Source organism: Psittacula echo (assembly GCF_963264785.1).
Source record: "Psittacula echo genome assembly, chromosome: 16".
Classification (NCBI taxonomy): domain Eukaryota; kingdom Metazoa; phylum Chordata; class Aves; order Psittaciformes; family Psittacidae; genus Psittacula; species Psittacula echo.
This window is the reverse complement of record NC_137752.1, coordinates 6,864,533-6,882,454: the sequence shown is the minus strand read 5'-3', so window position 1 is coordinate 6,882,454 and position 17,922 is coordinate 6,864,533. Positions and strand designations below refer to the sequence as shown.

The following is a 17,922-nucleotide window of genomic DNA, read 5'->3' as shown; positions in this document are numbered from 1 at the left end:
CAGGTTTCTTGTAGCCCCCTTAGGCACTGGAAGCTGCTTTAAGGTCTCCCCTTAAGGAGCCTTCTCTTCTCCAGGCTGAAGTCCTATCAGCTTAAGTATTCTCAAGAAAGTAGTGCCATACCTGTCCTTTACCACAATAACATTAACAGCATCTCTGCAACCTCTGCATCTGACAGTGCTTCACTTGCTGTTTGATTGAGTATATTCGGTTATATTCATACCTCCTCTCTCCCTCACCTATCCTTTCCATGTCTACTCAGTTTTTAATGGAACTGCTAAGCACATGTCCATGTTATTTACCACTCCAAATCTTTATACAACACCCATTGTTCTCTGCCTTACCATTTGTCATCATCCTTTGCCAATCCAGCTGCTTTGTCAACAGCTCAGTTGAAATTCACCCAGCCACACTGGAAACAGACACGGATGGCTTGACTCATAGGGGAATATTGGGAAAGCCTCTTTATGCAGCATGAACAAATACAGTATTTTTATACTCTCCTGTCTCCATTACAGACAGTTATCATTAGACTTGACATCTCTAAAGGAAATTTGCCGTTGACATATGTGTGCATCTGTAAGCACCTTATGAAACTGTCATTTACTATACACGTTATGCCATGTCTACACAGCACTTCCCATTCCATGTAAAGCTGGTTTACATTCTAGCAGCAAGGATACAAGGCAAAAGAAAGGTATTTTTCAAGGTCTATATATATTTGCCTACCCAAGAAATTTGTCAGATTAAGCAGTATTGTACCTGTGTAAAAATAACTGGGTTTTACTTTCTACTACAAGAAGACAAGACACTATTTCAAGCAGTATTACAAGTCATTGTGTCTACTCCTTATTTACCTCTCACTGATGTCCTTTCCTGTGGATCTTCTTGAAGGCTTTCAATCACAGACTCATTCAACTCTCCATTTGTTTGTGGCTCAAACTGTTCAGGTTGCACTTCACAGGCTTTCAGACCTTCATAAGGTGCCATGCTATGAGGCCGTAGGTTTGAATCTGACTTTTGCACACAGGAGCTCAAAGGCACGTTTCCTAATGATCTGTATGACTTTAAGAGAACAGGCAGACGAGACTTCTTGGGCAGAGAAGCAGAATCAGCCTGGAAAAGGCAGGGAATAAGATGGGCAGTTGGTAGCTCACATGTATAGTCAAGTAAATGACGTATAAACAGACATTCAGAGAGGAAAACTAAAGGTTTTCCTGTAAGATCAGCCAACTGTCATATTAGTTTTGGAAAGGAGATGGCAATAGCCTTGCAACAGGAAAAACCAGCATTCAGAGAGGAAAGCACACCTGGTTTCATTTTCTATAGGTAACTGCTGCTTATGCATCCACAGCCATGCAGGGAATGGCTTCCAGTTCATTAAGCAAGACAGACAATTCACCATTGACTCGCAAAGGGTTTTAATCAGTAGGTGTTTTTGTTAACTCTGAATTGTTTATGGCCTAGGAAAATAGTTTCTCACCCAACCTCACCTCTCCAACTCCTACTTTCCACTCTCATTTATATCACAAATGGCAGACAGCCCAGGAACTGTTTCCCTTTAATCTTCTTCCAATAGAGGTTCCTCCTAACTTTTCACACATTCCTGCATTTCTTCTCCTTTCTTCCTTTTGTTTCCAACCAACAGTCCCTACTTCATACCAGCCCACGTCCATTCCTTTGAGAAACTCAACATAGCTTTGCATCAGCTACAGAGGAGATATATACTGCCACAGAGAAATTCCTTATGAAGGAGAATAGCTCCTTCACCCATACACTCTATAAACAGCTTCCACAGGCTTCCGGTCTCCTACTGAACAGACATTCCATCATTGGAGTTGGGGGGAAAAAACTAGATTTCTTTAAGAAGTCAAATTCTTAAGTCACTACATTTTAGCCTCTCACCTTTTGAAGACTCTGCATAAAACAAATGTGTCCTTGTTTAAACCACAGAGCATTAAAGGCTGCTATCTCCAAAAAGCTAAACGCATGCTGTATGTTGATGAGAGTTATGGAATTGTGTGTAATAATAATAAAACTCAATAATGGCATGTTCAGATAGATTTAGTGTATTTTTTTGCTGTTCATTTGCTCCACCAGTGTCGTAAGTCCCGTAATGTCTTTCACCACTCAATGTACTCTGAAGTACCTTTTCACATTCACTTCTTAGCAATTACAGTCTTTACACAATTTCACATAATAAAAAGCAAGTTCCATTTTCCTAATGGCACACTCAATTCCTGTGGTACATACATGAATACAATATCATTTGGAGGCTGGAAAATAAATCCAGGCGGGATGAACTTCCTAAACTGTATTAATAACAGCCAACAATTTCCAGCTGTCTCAGGGCTGTTGGACAGACATATATGTCAACCAGATTACCCCAAGTCCAGTTCAACTGGCTACAGGTAATTATTTATCAAAGCCATTCAGAAGCAAAAGGTACACTGCATTAGCCAAATAAGAAAGCTTTTAAAGCATCTGACTCAGGGATTGCATTGAGGTTGCAACTGATTTAACTTGAGAAGAATCTGGAAATTGATGAATCAAAACAGTACGCTGAAAATCAATGAAAATAGGAACTTCAAAAATAGGAAAAAGGAGATTTGCAGAAAGAACTCTGGGTATTCCCTGTGGAGGGCAGACAGGCCTCTACTTGCCTTCAGAGAGATTGTCCTTCATTGCTGAGAAGACAAGCCACTCAAAGACATCATTAGTGTTCTTAAGCAAACCATCACAAGCAGCTCTTCACTAATAGACAAGCCTGGTCCTCAAATTCGTCAACCACCCATATTCTTCCTGACTTCCCCCTGCCCTCTTCTCTTCATGTGCTCCTGGAGTTACCTGTCCTGCAAGCACCAACACCAACAGATGAGGAAGCACATCCACTCCTGCTAAAATCTTTTCCTTAAAATCCCGATCTATACTGAGATGCTTATGCCTGTATGGAACAAAGTCTTATCAACACCTCTTGGTTTAGAAGTCCCTTTCTTCAGAAGGAAGGATCCAACAAGAACAAGCCAGAATAAAAAGGAATGGTTCTGAATTTCTAGCCCACAAATCTCTTGACCACTAAAGCCACGGAAAACATCCTTTGCTGAAGGATGTTTCTCTGTTAACAGTGCACAGAATCAAAAGTGATCCTTTCCTTTGTCACCTCTGCAAGAATGAAGATCTTCAAAGAGTTTGCAACTTCACTTCTATAACTGCCACTGAAACAATACACATGGACTCTTTGGTAGACTCTTTTCCCACCTCTTTGTTTGGGATCACACACTGCCTGCACACAAAAGGCTTCAAAACTCATCTGGCACAAGCAATTTACATCTGGACTCATGTCGTGGTTTAAGCTGAACACAGGACAACACACAACATAGATTCTGTGCACATAGGTTCCAAACAAACATGAAGGATTACCCCCAGTTTTACAGAGTACTACTGGTCATGCTTCTCTAAAAGCAAGGCACAATGATAAGATGTTAATAAAAGCCTAAAATTAAGATTGAGGTTTGTTGTACTCTACTGTTAACTTTTCACCAGCTCTCAGACATTACACAGGTTTTCAATTTGCTAGAACACATCTGTCATTTAGACTTCATAAGCATTCAATTCAATGCTCTGGTTCTGCACTTTATGAACATGTAGGCAGAGATATAAGATAGTACAGAATCAGGCCATTATGCTACAAACTATCTCTTTTTCCAAAAGCTATAATATTTACCAGTATCTGGTCCCAGTGAGGATTGAAATTCAATTCATTAATGTTCTAAAGCACACTGAAGTATGTGATGAAAAGCTCTGAACATTAAGAACAATTATCTAAAATATATTTGAGCTTGCATCTCCTTTTTCTAATTTTGAAAATTACACAAAAGCAAGATTTTAATATTAGAAATGAAACATTCTTTTCCCTTTTATACATCTATTCCCTAAGTACCATAAAGGGAATCTTAAATAAACTTACTTCATTTGTTCTTGCAGAAAACAGTCTTTCATGCTGCTCACCCTTCTTACACGCATTTTCTTGCTGATGTTCTCTTTCTGCATTTAATCTTGAATATTTTGACTTTTCTTCTGAGGCTCCTTTCTCGCCTTCATGTTTGAATCTCATGACATTACCCTCCAAAGTCATTGTTTGTGTAACTGCATCTTTCAATTCTGCTTTCAACAACTCAATATCCTTATTAATCTGCGGCACTGCATCTGGGTAAAGCTTCTCTTTCCCATCAGAAGCTGATTTCAATTCCACTTGCTGCTTTAAGAATTTATTGACCTGCTTGAAATGTTTGAGTTCAGCTTTTAGTTGAATAATCATTTGCCTAAGATCTTTTTCATCCTTTTTCTCCATATCTTCACTTGAACATTCTTCCTCAGTTGCGTTCAGATGATCTAAGAGTTCATTTACAATTTTCATTTGTTCTTGTCTGCTATACTCAGGAAAGAGGAAAGAAAAGGCATGAATTTAGGTTTTTATTTAAGCAAACAAGAATACGTTCTAAGGAACTTTTTTGGTGCGGCTTGACATACCTGAAATTCCCAGGAGATTCCGGTTTACTCATTAATGAATTAATTACTAACAAAGAGAATTCAAACCTTTTCACAACATGAGTTGTATCACACATTATCCCATCAATGCCTTTCTCCTGTTTATGACCATCTATGCCCTTTCACCCTTCTCGCCATTGCGAAAAGATACTAAACCTCTGCTAACAAAATCAATTGCTTACATAGCACAGCAGTGTAAGAAACACAAATGGATTTGCAAAAGAGTTTACTCTGTAACTACCTTAATAATAGAATTCTACCAAAACCACAAGAGACTCCAGATGTTGAGTTCATCTGAAAATCTATCCCTTCATGTATTTCTTATGAACCAGGGAAGAAAGAAACTGAGAAAGCAGCTAAAAGCCTGAAAACCGGCTCAATTCCAGACCACCAAACTGCCCCACAGATAGCTAGTGGTTCATGGACAACAGTTCAGAAAGCAATGTTTTAAGAGAAACTGAAGCCAAATAAGAGCCATTTAAAGCATAAGCAAGCCCTCAAATTCTACAGATGATTCCATGTGTCCAATAGAGAGCTGTTTGTGCCACTAAACATATAAACCAGCATTTAAAACAACTGCATTTGTATAGCTAGCATTCGAAATGAGAGAAGCTAACTAGGCTTTTTATGTCTTTCTCTGGCATCTAATATCATTAGTGAGAATTCAGTTATGCAAAGTACAGGCTCATCACCAGCCAATCTGGTCATTTATACTTGAACATAGAAAAGATTATACACTAGAGTGGTAAAGATGATGGTGCTGGAATCACTCATTAGCAGACTTTTAAGTAAAGTTAACAAATAAAACAACATTATCTATTCATCTTCTAAGAGAGCAGCAGCTCCTCATTTGCCACTAACTAGTGCTTAGGCAACTAAGACCATTTATGTGTGCTGGAGAGTTTTAAGTAGTAATGTAAAAATATAGAAGTGCTTGAGTAAAGTAAAGCACAGTGTATGCTGAACACAGAAAACTGGATGTGACTTCTGTAACTCCACGGGAGATTCTGCTACCAGCATCGCTGAGCACAACGTGTATGGAAGGTCATTCCCATTACTCTGCAGAAACTGCTATGGGTAGCTGAAAGAACGGCACTGAAAGGCACTGAAAAAAGTCACATAATATACTGTACACAGTTATTATAGTGGGGAGAGAAGTAGGAAAGGAAAATGAGAATGATCTCCACAAAAGCTCTAACTCGGTTTTCAACCACATTCAGTGGTGTAAGCATGAAACTGGGGGAAAGAAAGCTAGTCAGGGTGTGGTTTTTCTATACATTCTTGCTTGGTATGGTCCAGTTCCTATGGAAATGAGCATTTCAGCTGGAAATGGATCAAACCATAGCGTAACACACACTTGAAAAACATGGGTTACACAAGGGTTTATACAGATTCAGTTACACAAGTATTTTCTCCTGCATGAAAAGTGACCTAAGTCCTTACTATATGGCTCATCTCAGCACACTCCTACAAGTAGTTACACTGGAGTAACCAACCAGTCAACCACAGGACACAGGCCCAGACTCCCTAAACTGCACACATAGATCAAATCTCTGCCCAAGCAGCTTAGATGAAACAGCAAAGGCCACAAAGCACACAGTAATATCCATTCAAAATTAACCTTGTAAAACAACCCTTGTAACTCCAGTTCCTCCATCCTCACTTCCTTACATGTAATTTTTACAGCAGAGAAGTGCTCTCTCCTCCACCATAATGCCTTTCACTAATACCTACCTGTGGCCTTTCACACTGCTAGAGCTCATCCTGAAAACAACTGGTTCCTACGGTAAAACTCCCTCTATCAGTAACTTTGGAGAGGTTTATTTCTTGTAATGGGTTTTTCTCAAGGATTTCTACTGATAGTACGTTTCCTAATGACTTAATTGCATGATAGACTAAAATGGCTCTGAAGGTGGCTTGTCAATCTCTCAGGTAAATTAGACAGTGCCATTATCTAAATTCACTTTAGCAAAATGACTTTATTCTCTGCTCAAATAGAAATACTGTCAAAAGCAGTGCATATCCCTCATACTTACGTAGATTCCAGTACAGATGTTCCCTTTTCTCTTAGCAGAGATGTGAGCAAATCCTCTTCTGTTTCATGTTCACTCATTCCCATTCTGCCCAAGTGTTTGCCAGGTGTATCATGTTCACATTGAAGCTTATGTGGCCTCCTATAATGTCTGTCTGTGCAGAAGCTCTCTGAATAGCCTGATGGAGTTATCTGTTTAAAAATTGCCAACATTTTCTTATTACACAGGTATGTAATGTTCTATTAAATTCAGGGCTGTAATCTTTTTGTAATCAGGTTTTGTAATTCCTGATGCTCTTTATCTACATTAAGAAGCATCCACAGACATTTCAGTTACTATTTATTAATAGAAAAACTAATTAACATCTATTCCATATGATTAATTCATAGAGAACAGTTGCTTCATAAGTAGTAAGTAGATTTCCCTGAAGGTCTTTATCTATGAAGGGGTATGAAACTTCTGGAATGTTGTCTGCAGATTGGAGCTAACTTTTTATTAGTTCCCCTTTGAATCATCAGTCTTTATAGCACAGATTCTGTCCTGGGATCTCCAGATGTAAGCCCTGATGGCCAGGACAAGATGAAGCTTGAAGTACTTACAAGCTGCCAGCTTCTTACACGCAACACCACAGACATGTCCTAGCAAATTTTTACATGGGTTCTCTCCAGTAATTCAACCCCATTTAAATCAATAAAAGTCTTCAAAGAGAATTCATACTGGACCCATTTGGATGCAATTTCTATCAGCAGATACCAGCAACATGAGATTAAGATGCTTAAGAGTCAAGAGAACCTTTACAATACATCACTTACCTGTTTATCCACTTCACAAGGGAAATCCAAAGACACCTGAAGGCACACCTAGAAAACAGAGGAACACAGAAATCATACATTTTGAAGAACAGAACATCATTATTCTTCATGATTACTAACTAAAATGCCCCATTTTGTGTAATATTTTTGCTTCAACTTTTAAACCAGAACGGTTCACCTTTGTTTGCACTTTACAATCCGCTAAAGTCCCTTGCAACCTGAATTGTTTTATGATTCCATGATGCTTTCTATTACATTGCATTTAAGTGATAGAACAAGAGGACAACAGTTTCCTGTGTGCATGAAAATACAGTCATCGAGTAATCAAGACATCAAGTATTTCAACCGTGAAGAAGGATCTACAGCATTTTTTCCTCAATCATAGCAAGTGAACCTTGTACAATTTGTACTATGGGCCTGACTGCAGTGGAGGCTGAAGATCAGTCTGTGTGTATGCAAAGAAACACGATTCCAAGGGACTGTCATCCCCATTAAGGAAGATTATGACTCAAGAGAAAACAAGGACCAGAACAAAACCTGTCCTGACTGCAGAAGCCTAGCAGCAGAAAAAGCTTTCAGAACCTCTTTAGGGTAACGATTAGTTGAAAGCAAAATCAGATACCAAGAAAAGTATGCTTTGTTTGCAAAAGACTGTGTTCTGAGAAAACCAGAACTTCTAAAGGCATGCAGAGAGAAGAGCACTTTAACATAATGGACCCAGAGTGGAGTCCTACCTGACTGACCCTCTCAGAAAATTGGCTGTTCTGCATCTTCCTGGCATTGTCACCACCTTCAGTCAGTATCACAGGCTCCTCTGTTGTTTCAAGATGCTACACAAAGTATGGAATGATGTGAAAATGTAGCACAACAAAAAATACTGTGATATGAAACATGCATAAATAAGTCAGTGATGTGTCTTAAAAGAAAAATAAGAAATGGCTGCAATACAAAGCAACAAACACTGAATTAGGTTTCTTCAACAAGATCAAAGAAAATTAACCCAGACCCAGGCACAATTCATCTTAAATACAGTGAAGCTTTGTCTTATACATTCCTTCATTTATATTTAACCCTTTCTCCTCAGAGTTTACAAAGAACATAAAAACCTTCTGGGAAAAGACCTCTGTCTTTTCATGTTCTCACGCTGCCTATTTTATTCTCTGATTTCCAGAATGTATTTTCATTTGGTACACGATTTATGCTCCAGCATCCAAAACATACATGCTTTTAAAACAAAGCACATGTAGCTTGCTAGACAGTAAAAAGATTTCCTGTAACACTTCAAGTTACAATCTGCTGTGTCTTGCCCAAATGTGCCAATCTGTAGCAAATGGTGCCAAATCATCTTTTTTCTACTTATTTTCCACAGGACCCAATCCATGGCCCATCACTAATAATTCCTGAGCAAAGAGGAGGAAGACTCAGCCTTTTCAGTAGCAGAACTGAAGTTCCTGATATCAGCATTACTGGTAGGAAGGCTAGAATCCCTTTGGTTTGCTGGACAGAATCACAGCCTGGTTTGTGTTGGAAGGGACCTTAAAGCTCATCCAGCTCCAACCCCTGCCACAGGCAGGGACACCTTCCACTAGAGCAGCTTGCTCCAAGCCCTGTCCAACCTGGCCTTGAACACTGCCAGGGATGGGGCAGCCACAGCTTCTCTGGGCACCCTGTGCCAGCGCCTCAGCACCCTTCTTTCTTCCTTATGTCTGATCTAAACCTCCCCTCTCTTTAGATCTTTGCCGCTAAAATCTCATTAAATAGTAGAAACACGCAAAAGTGATGGTGAACATTAAGGATGCTATGTCTAAAATGCCTAAACCACAGTAGGATACAGCACTAACACAGAGGATGCAAACCTGCATTGTTAATCTTAAACCATTTGTATCCAGCACCTCTGGGTTTAACAGTCTTATTTTGGTGTGATTTGGGTGAAAGTAAAATTACCTTAAGACAAGGAAAGCAGAATCTTGAGCACAGTTACAGAAAATGGAGTTTACAGGCAGAGAGATTCCGAAGATGGACTGGAAGGAAAGAAGCTGGTGCCTAGGGGTCGTGCATGTGATATTTATAGCTTTGAGGGATATATAGCACAGGGCTGAAACTTATGGCAGGAAAAGAAAAACCTGCTTCCTGTACCACATGCTGGAAAGTCTCAGCTCACAGCACGTCAGTGCAACCACAGGAAAGCAGGATTCTGCAAGGGGCATAAGTTTTCCTTCTTAAGGACAGTGGGAATTGAATGCCTGTGTGGGGTTTGAGTTTTAATTGAGTATGCAGAGAATGCATTCATATATATATATAAATATATGTGTGTGTGTGTGCATATATATATATGAAATAAATGAGAAAAGCCTTATCTTCCTATCCCTCCAGTATTAGCAACTCTAATGGTTTAAAGTATGAATCCTAAAAGGCAGAAACCGGATGGTGCAGCATATTGATATATTTGCCTCTTGCTATTAAAAATCTATATTGAAAACTAATTTCCACCTCGTGATTGAATTATTTTGGTATCTGCACTCAGACTTGGTTTTCTAGGACAGCACAAAGTAAAGACCATCTGAAAAGGGGAGGAAGCCACAGACAGGATTCTGGCATACAGCAAGGGTATGCATTATAAGAAGATCTTTTTGTTGTAATCATGGGATGCCAAAGGTGCAGTAATTTTAGCTATTATAAAGAAAACTGCTAAGGTTTACTCTTCCATGTGTAGATTCAGGGCAAACCTTACACTTGTGTCTTAAAAATAAACTTATTTTCACATACACCTTTACCCAGCCAATGCAACTACTTCTTATACCTCAGCATTTATTAGTATAGGCTTTTCCCAGGCCAGTATTTGGTTTAATAAGTGATGATACTTAGAATGAAACTATTACACAGGACCAATGGGTTATAGAACACTGTTATAACAAACGACTGCCGTTTGAGCCTGGTCCCGTGGCTGAGATGCTGGAAAGAAACTTTCTGTGCTCTAAGGAATACAACCATAATATTAAAAGAAAATAAGTGTCTTAAGGCCAGGAAAAGAAAAAAGCCTACCCAGAATAAGCTGCTGTTTAAAGTATTTCCTTGGAGACTAAAAACCTTGAGAATGTTTCTCCTAAATGAACCACTGATATGCTTGGTTTGCAAAGATCCCTGGAGCCCTGAAGGCTGAAATCACTGAGGCTGCTTCTCTCTGAGAAAGCAGATGTTCAGAGGGCAGTACAAAACCAAGCTTTTTCTCTCCTCCTTCTCCCTCCTCACATGAACATTAAGCCAAGACACAGAGTCCTAGGGGCTGTCAAACCTTAGGGAGATGCCCTGCAGAGGCACCAACATGCAGCTTCATCTGATCTATGCTCCGAAGCCAGAGAAGAAGCCAAAGGAAAAGAAAGATGGGTACATTGTAAGAACCAGAGTAGGATACATCTTCCTGTGCCTGTCCAAATCCCTCATATAGCACATATGTTAGTGTCAGCTCAGCACTACCTGCCAGCAAATTCGAGCCCAAAATACACATGAAAAACAGAACTTAGGGGGGTTTTGACAATGATTATTAAGATGCAAAAAACACTGCTGTCACAAGCCATAGCCCAAAATCCAGGTTGCCATTTATTGTCAAGACTGATCAAATGATACTTTTTAAACTAAACACTTAATTATAGCTCCTTTCACTTTTGAGCTCCATAGTGATATTAGCATTCTGGCATGGTTAAAATGGTTAAAATACCCTACTTTATTTTCCTATTCCCTTTGCTAGAACATTGAGGTTTATTTGTATTTTAGAAGCTTCACTCTGTCATTCTACATTTAATTTCATATAGACAGCTTCTTAAGGAAGTAGCCCTCCATGTACTTTTCATGCTGAGACAAACACAGGAGCACACAGTATCTTGTCAGGATAACCTCTATCACACAGGACACGAGTATCTTTGGTGTTAATTATGGCATCAGTGGGAGTGCAGCACCCTCTGCAGGGTAAAGAGACAGACTGCTACACGCATTCATCTATAGGAAGTGCAGATTGCCCACAAGCATTTCATGCAAAGCCATCACAGGAAGAGGTAATTCATTATTTTGATAAAAGCTATGGCATCCCTAAAGGTCAATCTATAATTTAAAACATATTTCAATTAAAGGTAGCACCAGCATGGCTTCAAACGGAAAAAGCAAGAGTATTCTGTGACTAGAAGCTAGAAGGTTCACTAGAATCTACCAGAGCCTCCATCATTCACACCCAGCAATCCAGCACCCAAAATGCTTCCCACTGGAAGTATTTTGCCAAGATGTCTTCTTCCCCACAGCTAAAACCAGTCTTAGCTTTGGGCTAAAGAATGAAGCACCCAGCAATGATTATTTCCTTGCACCTCTCAGCAATCTACCACATGCTGGCCACTTCTCCATATACTTCTATAGTCTATATGGACGAACAGCCAAGCATTTGAGTGACCTGGAGTGCTCTTCTCTCTTTTTCGGCTACAGTGAACAGTAGACAGGCAGACTTTCAATAATAACTAAAATGTTATACAAGATACTGCTTTCTTTGTCAACTTCACTATTTCCTCCCCTTTCATTTGACAAAAGAAATATATCACACCCCCAACTAGTACTTCCATGTGTATGTTGCTTCCTTAAAATTAACTTGACACATCACTGAACATTTGCATTGAGCTCACTCTCTGTTGTGCTAACATCTTAAAGTCGCTTACATCATTAATTTCAGAAGCTATTATAAGGCATTAGCAAGGCCTGAGGGGTTTACACTCATTTTGTACGGATGTAAATGACTCCACAAGGTGTATCAGATGTAAGAGTCAGATTCACCACTTTAACAGAGAAAACCTACCTCACTGTGGTTTAGTACTTTTAGTGCTTCTGTCCCTTTAGAGTCTGTTGTACAAAGTCCAAGCTGCTTTTTCTTAAGTTCTTGATTAATTGACTGCAGATCCTTAACCATCAAGAGAAGGTCAGCAACCTAACCAATCAAAGGAAGTACAAACAGAACTGGTAACATCCATACTGGTATGAAAACAAATGATGATATATAAATCTCCAGCTAAATCTAAACTGCAGAGTTGGGAAGCCTGAGTTTCTATACCTGCTCATGAGGCAATCTCCCTAAGTATGAAAACATGGTTATGTATTTGTGAGTTCAAGAAATCTTAACTTGTAAGACTGTAGTTTCCAACCATGCTATTAAGTTGAGGTACCACATTTCACAACTCAGCAGCAAGAAGAAACCTGAGGGCACCTCACACCAACAAACTGATTTGAGAAGAAACATTTTAGTGCAAGGGAAACCAGCATTACAGGGAAATAGCAGCATTCAGAAACAGCCTTGTTCCATCTCAAACATCCTTTATAACCACTATAACTCTGAGTAGTTCCACAGGACAACCATGTTCAAAGCTCTTGAATGGACGTTACTGTCACAGAGTAATGTAAACTCATATCAAGAATCACTGAATGGTCTGGGTTAGAAGGGACCTTAAGATCCCCTAGTTCCAAACCCCCTGCAATGGACAGGGACACCTCACACTAGACCATGTTGCTCCAAGCCCCGTCCAACCTGGCCTTGAACACTGCCAAGGCAGAAGACATCTGCAGAAGAAAGTGGAATGTCTTTATTAGACCAACTGAAATATTTGGGAAAACAGACTAGCTTTCAACCACAGAAACCTTTTTTTCAAGGAAGAAATGGTTTATAAACCATAAACTCTTTTGCTAATGAGTGTCTCTGAACCCACTGAAGGGAATATGTTCAGAGATAAAAGTGGTATAACCCCAGAATGGGATTGGGACACAATCTGGGGCTCTGTTTATTGAAACCTGTTCAGTGTAGGGCAAACTTCTTCCCTTCGATTACCCACCCCCAGATTCTGAACACCTGCCTATAATTCAGCTGGCCATGAGAAATGTAAAACTTGATTTATGTTCACTCCTAAACAACCATAGTCAAAGTAACTCTTTATCATAAATGGGTGCATGGATCGGAGGTCACTGCACAGGATAAGTAACAAGTTTCTGAACTGCAATACTGATTTACTGGCTGACAACGGCCTGCACATTTAATCTCTGTGGATTTCAGGTCTCCTTATGTAGAACGAGAGAACATTAACTTGCCTCATGGTTATTTTATAACATGCCATATTTACCAAAAGACTTGCAAATCCTAGACTTGCAATTATAGACACCACTATAGAAATTACATACACCATTAACACTTTCATGATTAATAAAGATGCATGAAATACACGTCGTAGGATTCTTAATGCACAAACCTTTCTTTGGAGGTACTTCATGATCACTAAAATACAGTACTGAGTCTGAAACAACTTTAATCCAAGTGTCTATCATAAAACCTTTGCAGCAAGCGAGCTATTTTTCAGCTGATTCTGAAGCTCATGTGGTGGAACAAAGACTAAATAGTTCATAAAAAGCAGATCACAAACCACAGAGATGAAAACTTCAAATCCTTTCAGGACTATCCAACCGTACCTAAATAAACCTTTTTGAGAAAGAAACAGAGACTCTAAAAGAAGCAGAATTAAGCCATTAGAAACAGTAAATAATAGAAGAGATCAATACCTTTTCCTTAAGTTCTTCAAGAGACAGATGGTCTATCTGTGGGCATAAATGATCTTGCTCTCTTAAACAGATACTCATATAAGATGTTTGATCGCCACAGAAAGAAAGTGTTTCATCTGTCAAAATAACCAAGGATAGGAATTATTTCAGAAACTCTTATTTGCAGAGAAACACAGCATCAAAAGCAAAGACAGGACTTTTCAAATAAGAACCAACTAGTAAAGTCTGTGGAAGGCCAGTTAAAATGCTTCAAACCCCAAAATAAGCTTTCTGCTTAATAGAACAGATTTTGCCCTCATATCTCTTTGTGCTGCTGACACGCAGACAGGCTCTATTTTCTGGGGCTCTATTTTCTGTGGTTATCAGGATGAGTTCTGAATTATAATTTGCATATTTAGCATTACAATTAGGAATAATTTTTAGGGAGCAGCAGGAAGGCACGAATAGTTATTCTGGTTTAACTGTCTTCTCATCAACATAAACACGAGGTCTCAAGGCAAAAAGCCAGGTTAGGCAAAGTTACTGAATTGAGTTCGCTTTGGGGTCAAAAGATGGCATTAATTGAATTGAGCAGAGTTACCTATTCATTTCCTCTCTAACTGCACGAATGATTTGTTATGTTTCAATAAACACCTGTTCATTTACACTATAGATGACAGCTAATTCTATAAATACATCTCATTAGATAGAGAGAAAGCGTATTTAAATTAGGACAGAGGAGACATCCAAATCCTCTTCCCACCTCTGACACTGATCCCGTGGCTGCTGCAAAGACCCAGAGCTTCACAAATGACTCCTAACTTTCGGAGCTTTCATTCCTATCAGCCTCACCCTCAGCACAACTGCTCTGCGAAGCCAGGAGTATCCCCAAGACCCTTTTGCCTACCCTAGTTCATCATCTCTGTGCTGCTGAGATTGGAAACTGCAACAGCAGAAGCTTACCTTTTGTCACCTAGCATAGCTGTCAAGAGAGTGATGCTAAAATTGAAAATCTAACTTGAAAGGGGTAATTGAACAGGCTCTACTGTTATTTATATATCCCCTCATGAATAAAACAGATACCTCTGTACAAATGCAGTAAACTATATTTAACTATGTCCACTTCAATTATTCTTTTCTATATCTCAGTATATACTAAAAACACATCCAAAGAAGTGCAATAAAAAAGCCAGAAGATAAGATATATTTAAAAGCTCTACTATTTATGAGTTACAAAGTAAAACCTCTGGCTATTTCTTCTTTCTCTGGAAGCACTTCTGGTAGGAGGAGTTTAGCCATTTTCTGAGATGAGCTCTTTACCAAGTGTTGTGAAATAATTACATTCCATGGCCAGAAAGCGATCCCATGGCCACAGCGTCACTTAAAGGCAGGAATCTCTGACTTCTGCAGAAAACAGTAAATTCTATGGGTGCAAAATTGTAGGCAGCTTGAAATGATCGCTGCAGTAGAATTGCCATGGAATTACTAACATTTGCTGCACAGAAAGAGCAAAGCTGTCCCTCTGTATATACCCTGATTGCTCAAAGACATTCTGTTACAAATCCCCCAAGTAATTTTCAGCTTAGAAAGCTGCACAGAAGTCTTTTCCCACCTTTTTCTACTCTCAAACGTTTCTTCTCCATCACAGCAAACGTAATAAAACCAGCTTTGCACAAGCTGAGCAAGGAAAGGGATGAGCTGCTGTATACAGACCTTGTCGGGTTTTAATGTCCTTAATCTGATCTTCTAAGATCTTCTGGAGATTCCGATTATCTAAAACAGCTTCCTCTAGTTGCTTTCTCAACATGAAAATGTTGTTCAGTTCCATTTGCAAGCTATTTATACTAAAGAAACGGAGAAAAAACAATCTTCAATATTCAATTTAAAACATTTTGTTGTGGATCTCAGCATGTTTTATACATAGGCGCTTCCACACAGAGCCTGTTTCACATTAAGCCATCACAGGTTTTCATCACACAGTTACAGCATTTTGATACACAGGCACAAACAAATCTCTATATTGAAAGATGAGATTAAAAGTTTACATATATGACCTTATCTTGCTGTTTAGATCTGTGCTGCTTCTATGTCAGCTTCAACAGATATCTTCCACCAGCCAAGTGCTGTGTAATTCTATTTAAGGTAAATCACAATTGCTAACTTCTGAAAAGTCCTGGGTTCAACAGTAGCAGTCATTTTTCTCCTTCTTAGTAGCTGGTGCAGTGCTGTGGTTTTGACTTTCGGCCTGGGAACAGTGCTGATAACACCGATGGTTTTAGCTGTTGCTAAGTCATGTTTACTCTGACCAAGAGTCTCATGCTCTGCCAGGGAGGAGGGGAAGCTGGGAGGAAGCAGAGACAGGACACCTGACCCAAAGTAGCCAAAGAGGTATTCCATACCACAGCACGTCATGCCCAGGATGTGAAACGGGGGGCAGTTACCCGGAAGGGCGAGATCACTGCTTGGGGTCGGGCTGGGTATCGGTCGGCGGGTGGTGAGCGGTTGTATTCTCTTCCCTTGTTATTTCTCTTATCATTATTATTATTGGTGGCAGCAGCAGTGGTTTGTGTTATACCTTAGTTACTGAACTGTTCTTATCTCAACCCATGGGAGTTACGTTCTTTCAATTCTCCTCCCCATCCCTCTGGGAGCGGGGAAAGGAAGGGGGGGAGTGAGCAAGGGCTGCGTGGTTCTGATTTACGGCTGGGCTTAAACCACAACAATGCCCAAAAATATCATTATCACATAATACTGATGGCTCTGTGCATTCCACAGGATGGTGACCATGGAAACTTTGTTCCCTTCCTATACTATACTATACAATCTAATGCTCCACTTAAGATTAAAACGACAAGATTGTGTTTCACTGAAAACATGACCCAGACACAACTGGGTCATTCCTTCATTTATCCAACAGGTTGTAAAAGGACTTAAGGTCTAAATTGTCTCAATCATCTCAATGGGGCGTCAATGCCAAAATTTACAGATTATAATTTGTTAAGGTGAAATACTTCTTTAAGCAGCTTCATTCCAAAGTGGCCACTGAGGCTCTTACGTAAGCATCAGCCACTGTTTCCCAGCCTCAGTGTCAGCATCTCTGGCTGCCCCTTGCAATATCTTCCACAAACCCTTCAGGAACATCAATTCAGTTTTGATCAGCCCCTAAAAAGACTTAAATACACTAAAAACTGAAATTGTAATATGAAATAAAGTGGATTTAGTAACAAATTCAGTGTTACTGAACTCATCGTATTATTTACTTCACTCACAACCTTACCGCTTGAAGATAAATTAAGCTGCTGTTGAATTTCCAATCCACAGCCCTAAATGCCAGAGAATTCAGGAATCTTTACAACAGATTTAAATCCATCTTAGAGGAGACTCTACAGGAACATCCAGCACATCATATTCATGTGAGAATAACAGCATATTGTAGAAAGACATTAATTAAAGGCAGCATGTATGAAAAGCCTCAGTCTGTCTTCTGACATGACTGGTGTCAGTGTTTCCAGCACAAGAAACTACTGCTTTAACCAATCCTCCCTCCTTCAAGAGCATCTTTGAAGAGAGAGCGCTCTTAAATGCTCAGCAAAAAATTAAGAATCAAACCAACCCCACACATTACGAGAAGCAAAGTAAGCACATTTCCTCCTTTTCATGAGCTAAAGGTTTTATAAGAGAAAGCATTTATTTCCCGCTTGAAGAGACACAAAATGTCTTGGTCCTGACATCCAGTAGCTTAGTTTGAAAAATAACCATCCAGGTTGCTTAAAATAAATAACGCCTAAAAGAAGATATGTCAGCAAGAAAACAGATGTTTGCCTAAAATCCGTGGCACTGCTGATGGCAATTACACAAATGAGGAAGTGGAATTTATCTGCAGGGCTTGTTTATCAACTACCCAGAACTCTGGGGGGGTCAACTCTTCCTTGATGGGATTAACAGCACATCTCAGCCCACAAAACTATGAGGAGGAGAC

General features: G+C 39.5%; 1 protein-coding gene across 1 annotated transcript in view; it reads right to left on the bottom strand.

Moving 5' to 3' along the window:
• Positions 1-17,922, bottom strand: part of CDK5RAP2 (CDK5 regulatory subunit associated protein 2) — an 80,318-nt gene that overhangs the window by 29,409 nt on the left and 32,987 nt on the right. Inside the window, exons 16-23 of the mRNA XM_080630577.1 lie at positions 15,657-15,787; positions 13,965-14,080; positions 12,223-12,351; positions 8,126-8,221; positions 7,392-7,439; positions 6,583-6,770; positions 3,966-4,428; positions 856-1,114 (exon numbers count right to left, since the gene is read on the bottom strand). Coding sequence (XP_080486703.1) covers positions 856-1,114; positions 3,966-4,428; positions 6,583-6,770; positions 7,392-7,439; positions 8,126-8,221; positions 12,223-12,351; positions 13,965-14,080; positions 15,657-15,787 — 1,430 coding nt within the window. The remainder of the gene's footprint in view (positions 1-855; positions 1,115-3,965; positions 4,429-6,582; positions 6,771-7,391; positions 7,440-8,125; positions 8,222-12,222; positions 12,352-13,964; positions 14,081-15,656; positions 15,788-17,922) is intronic.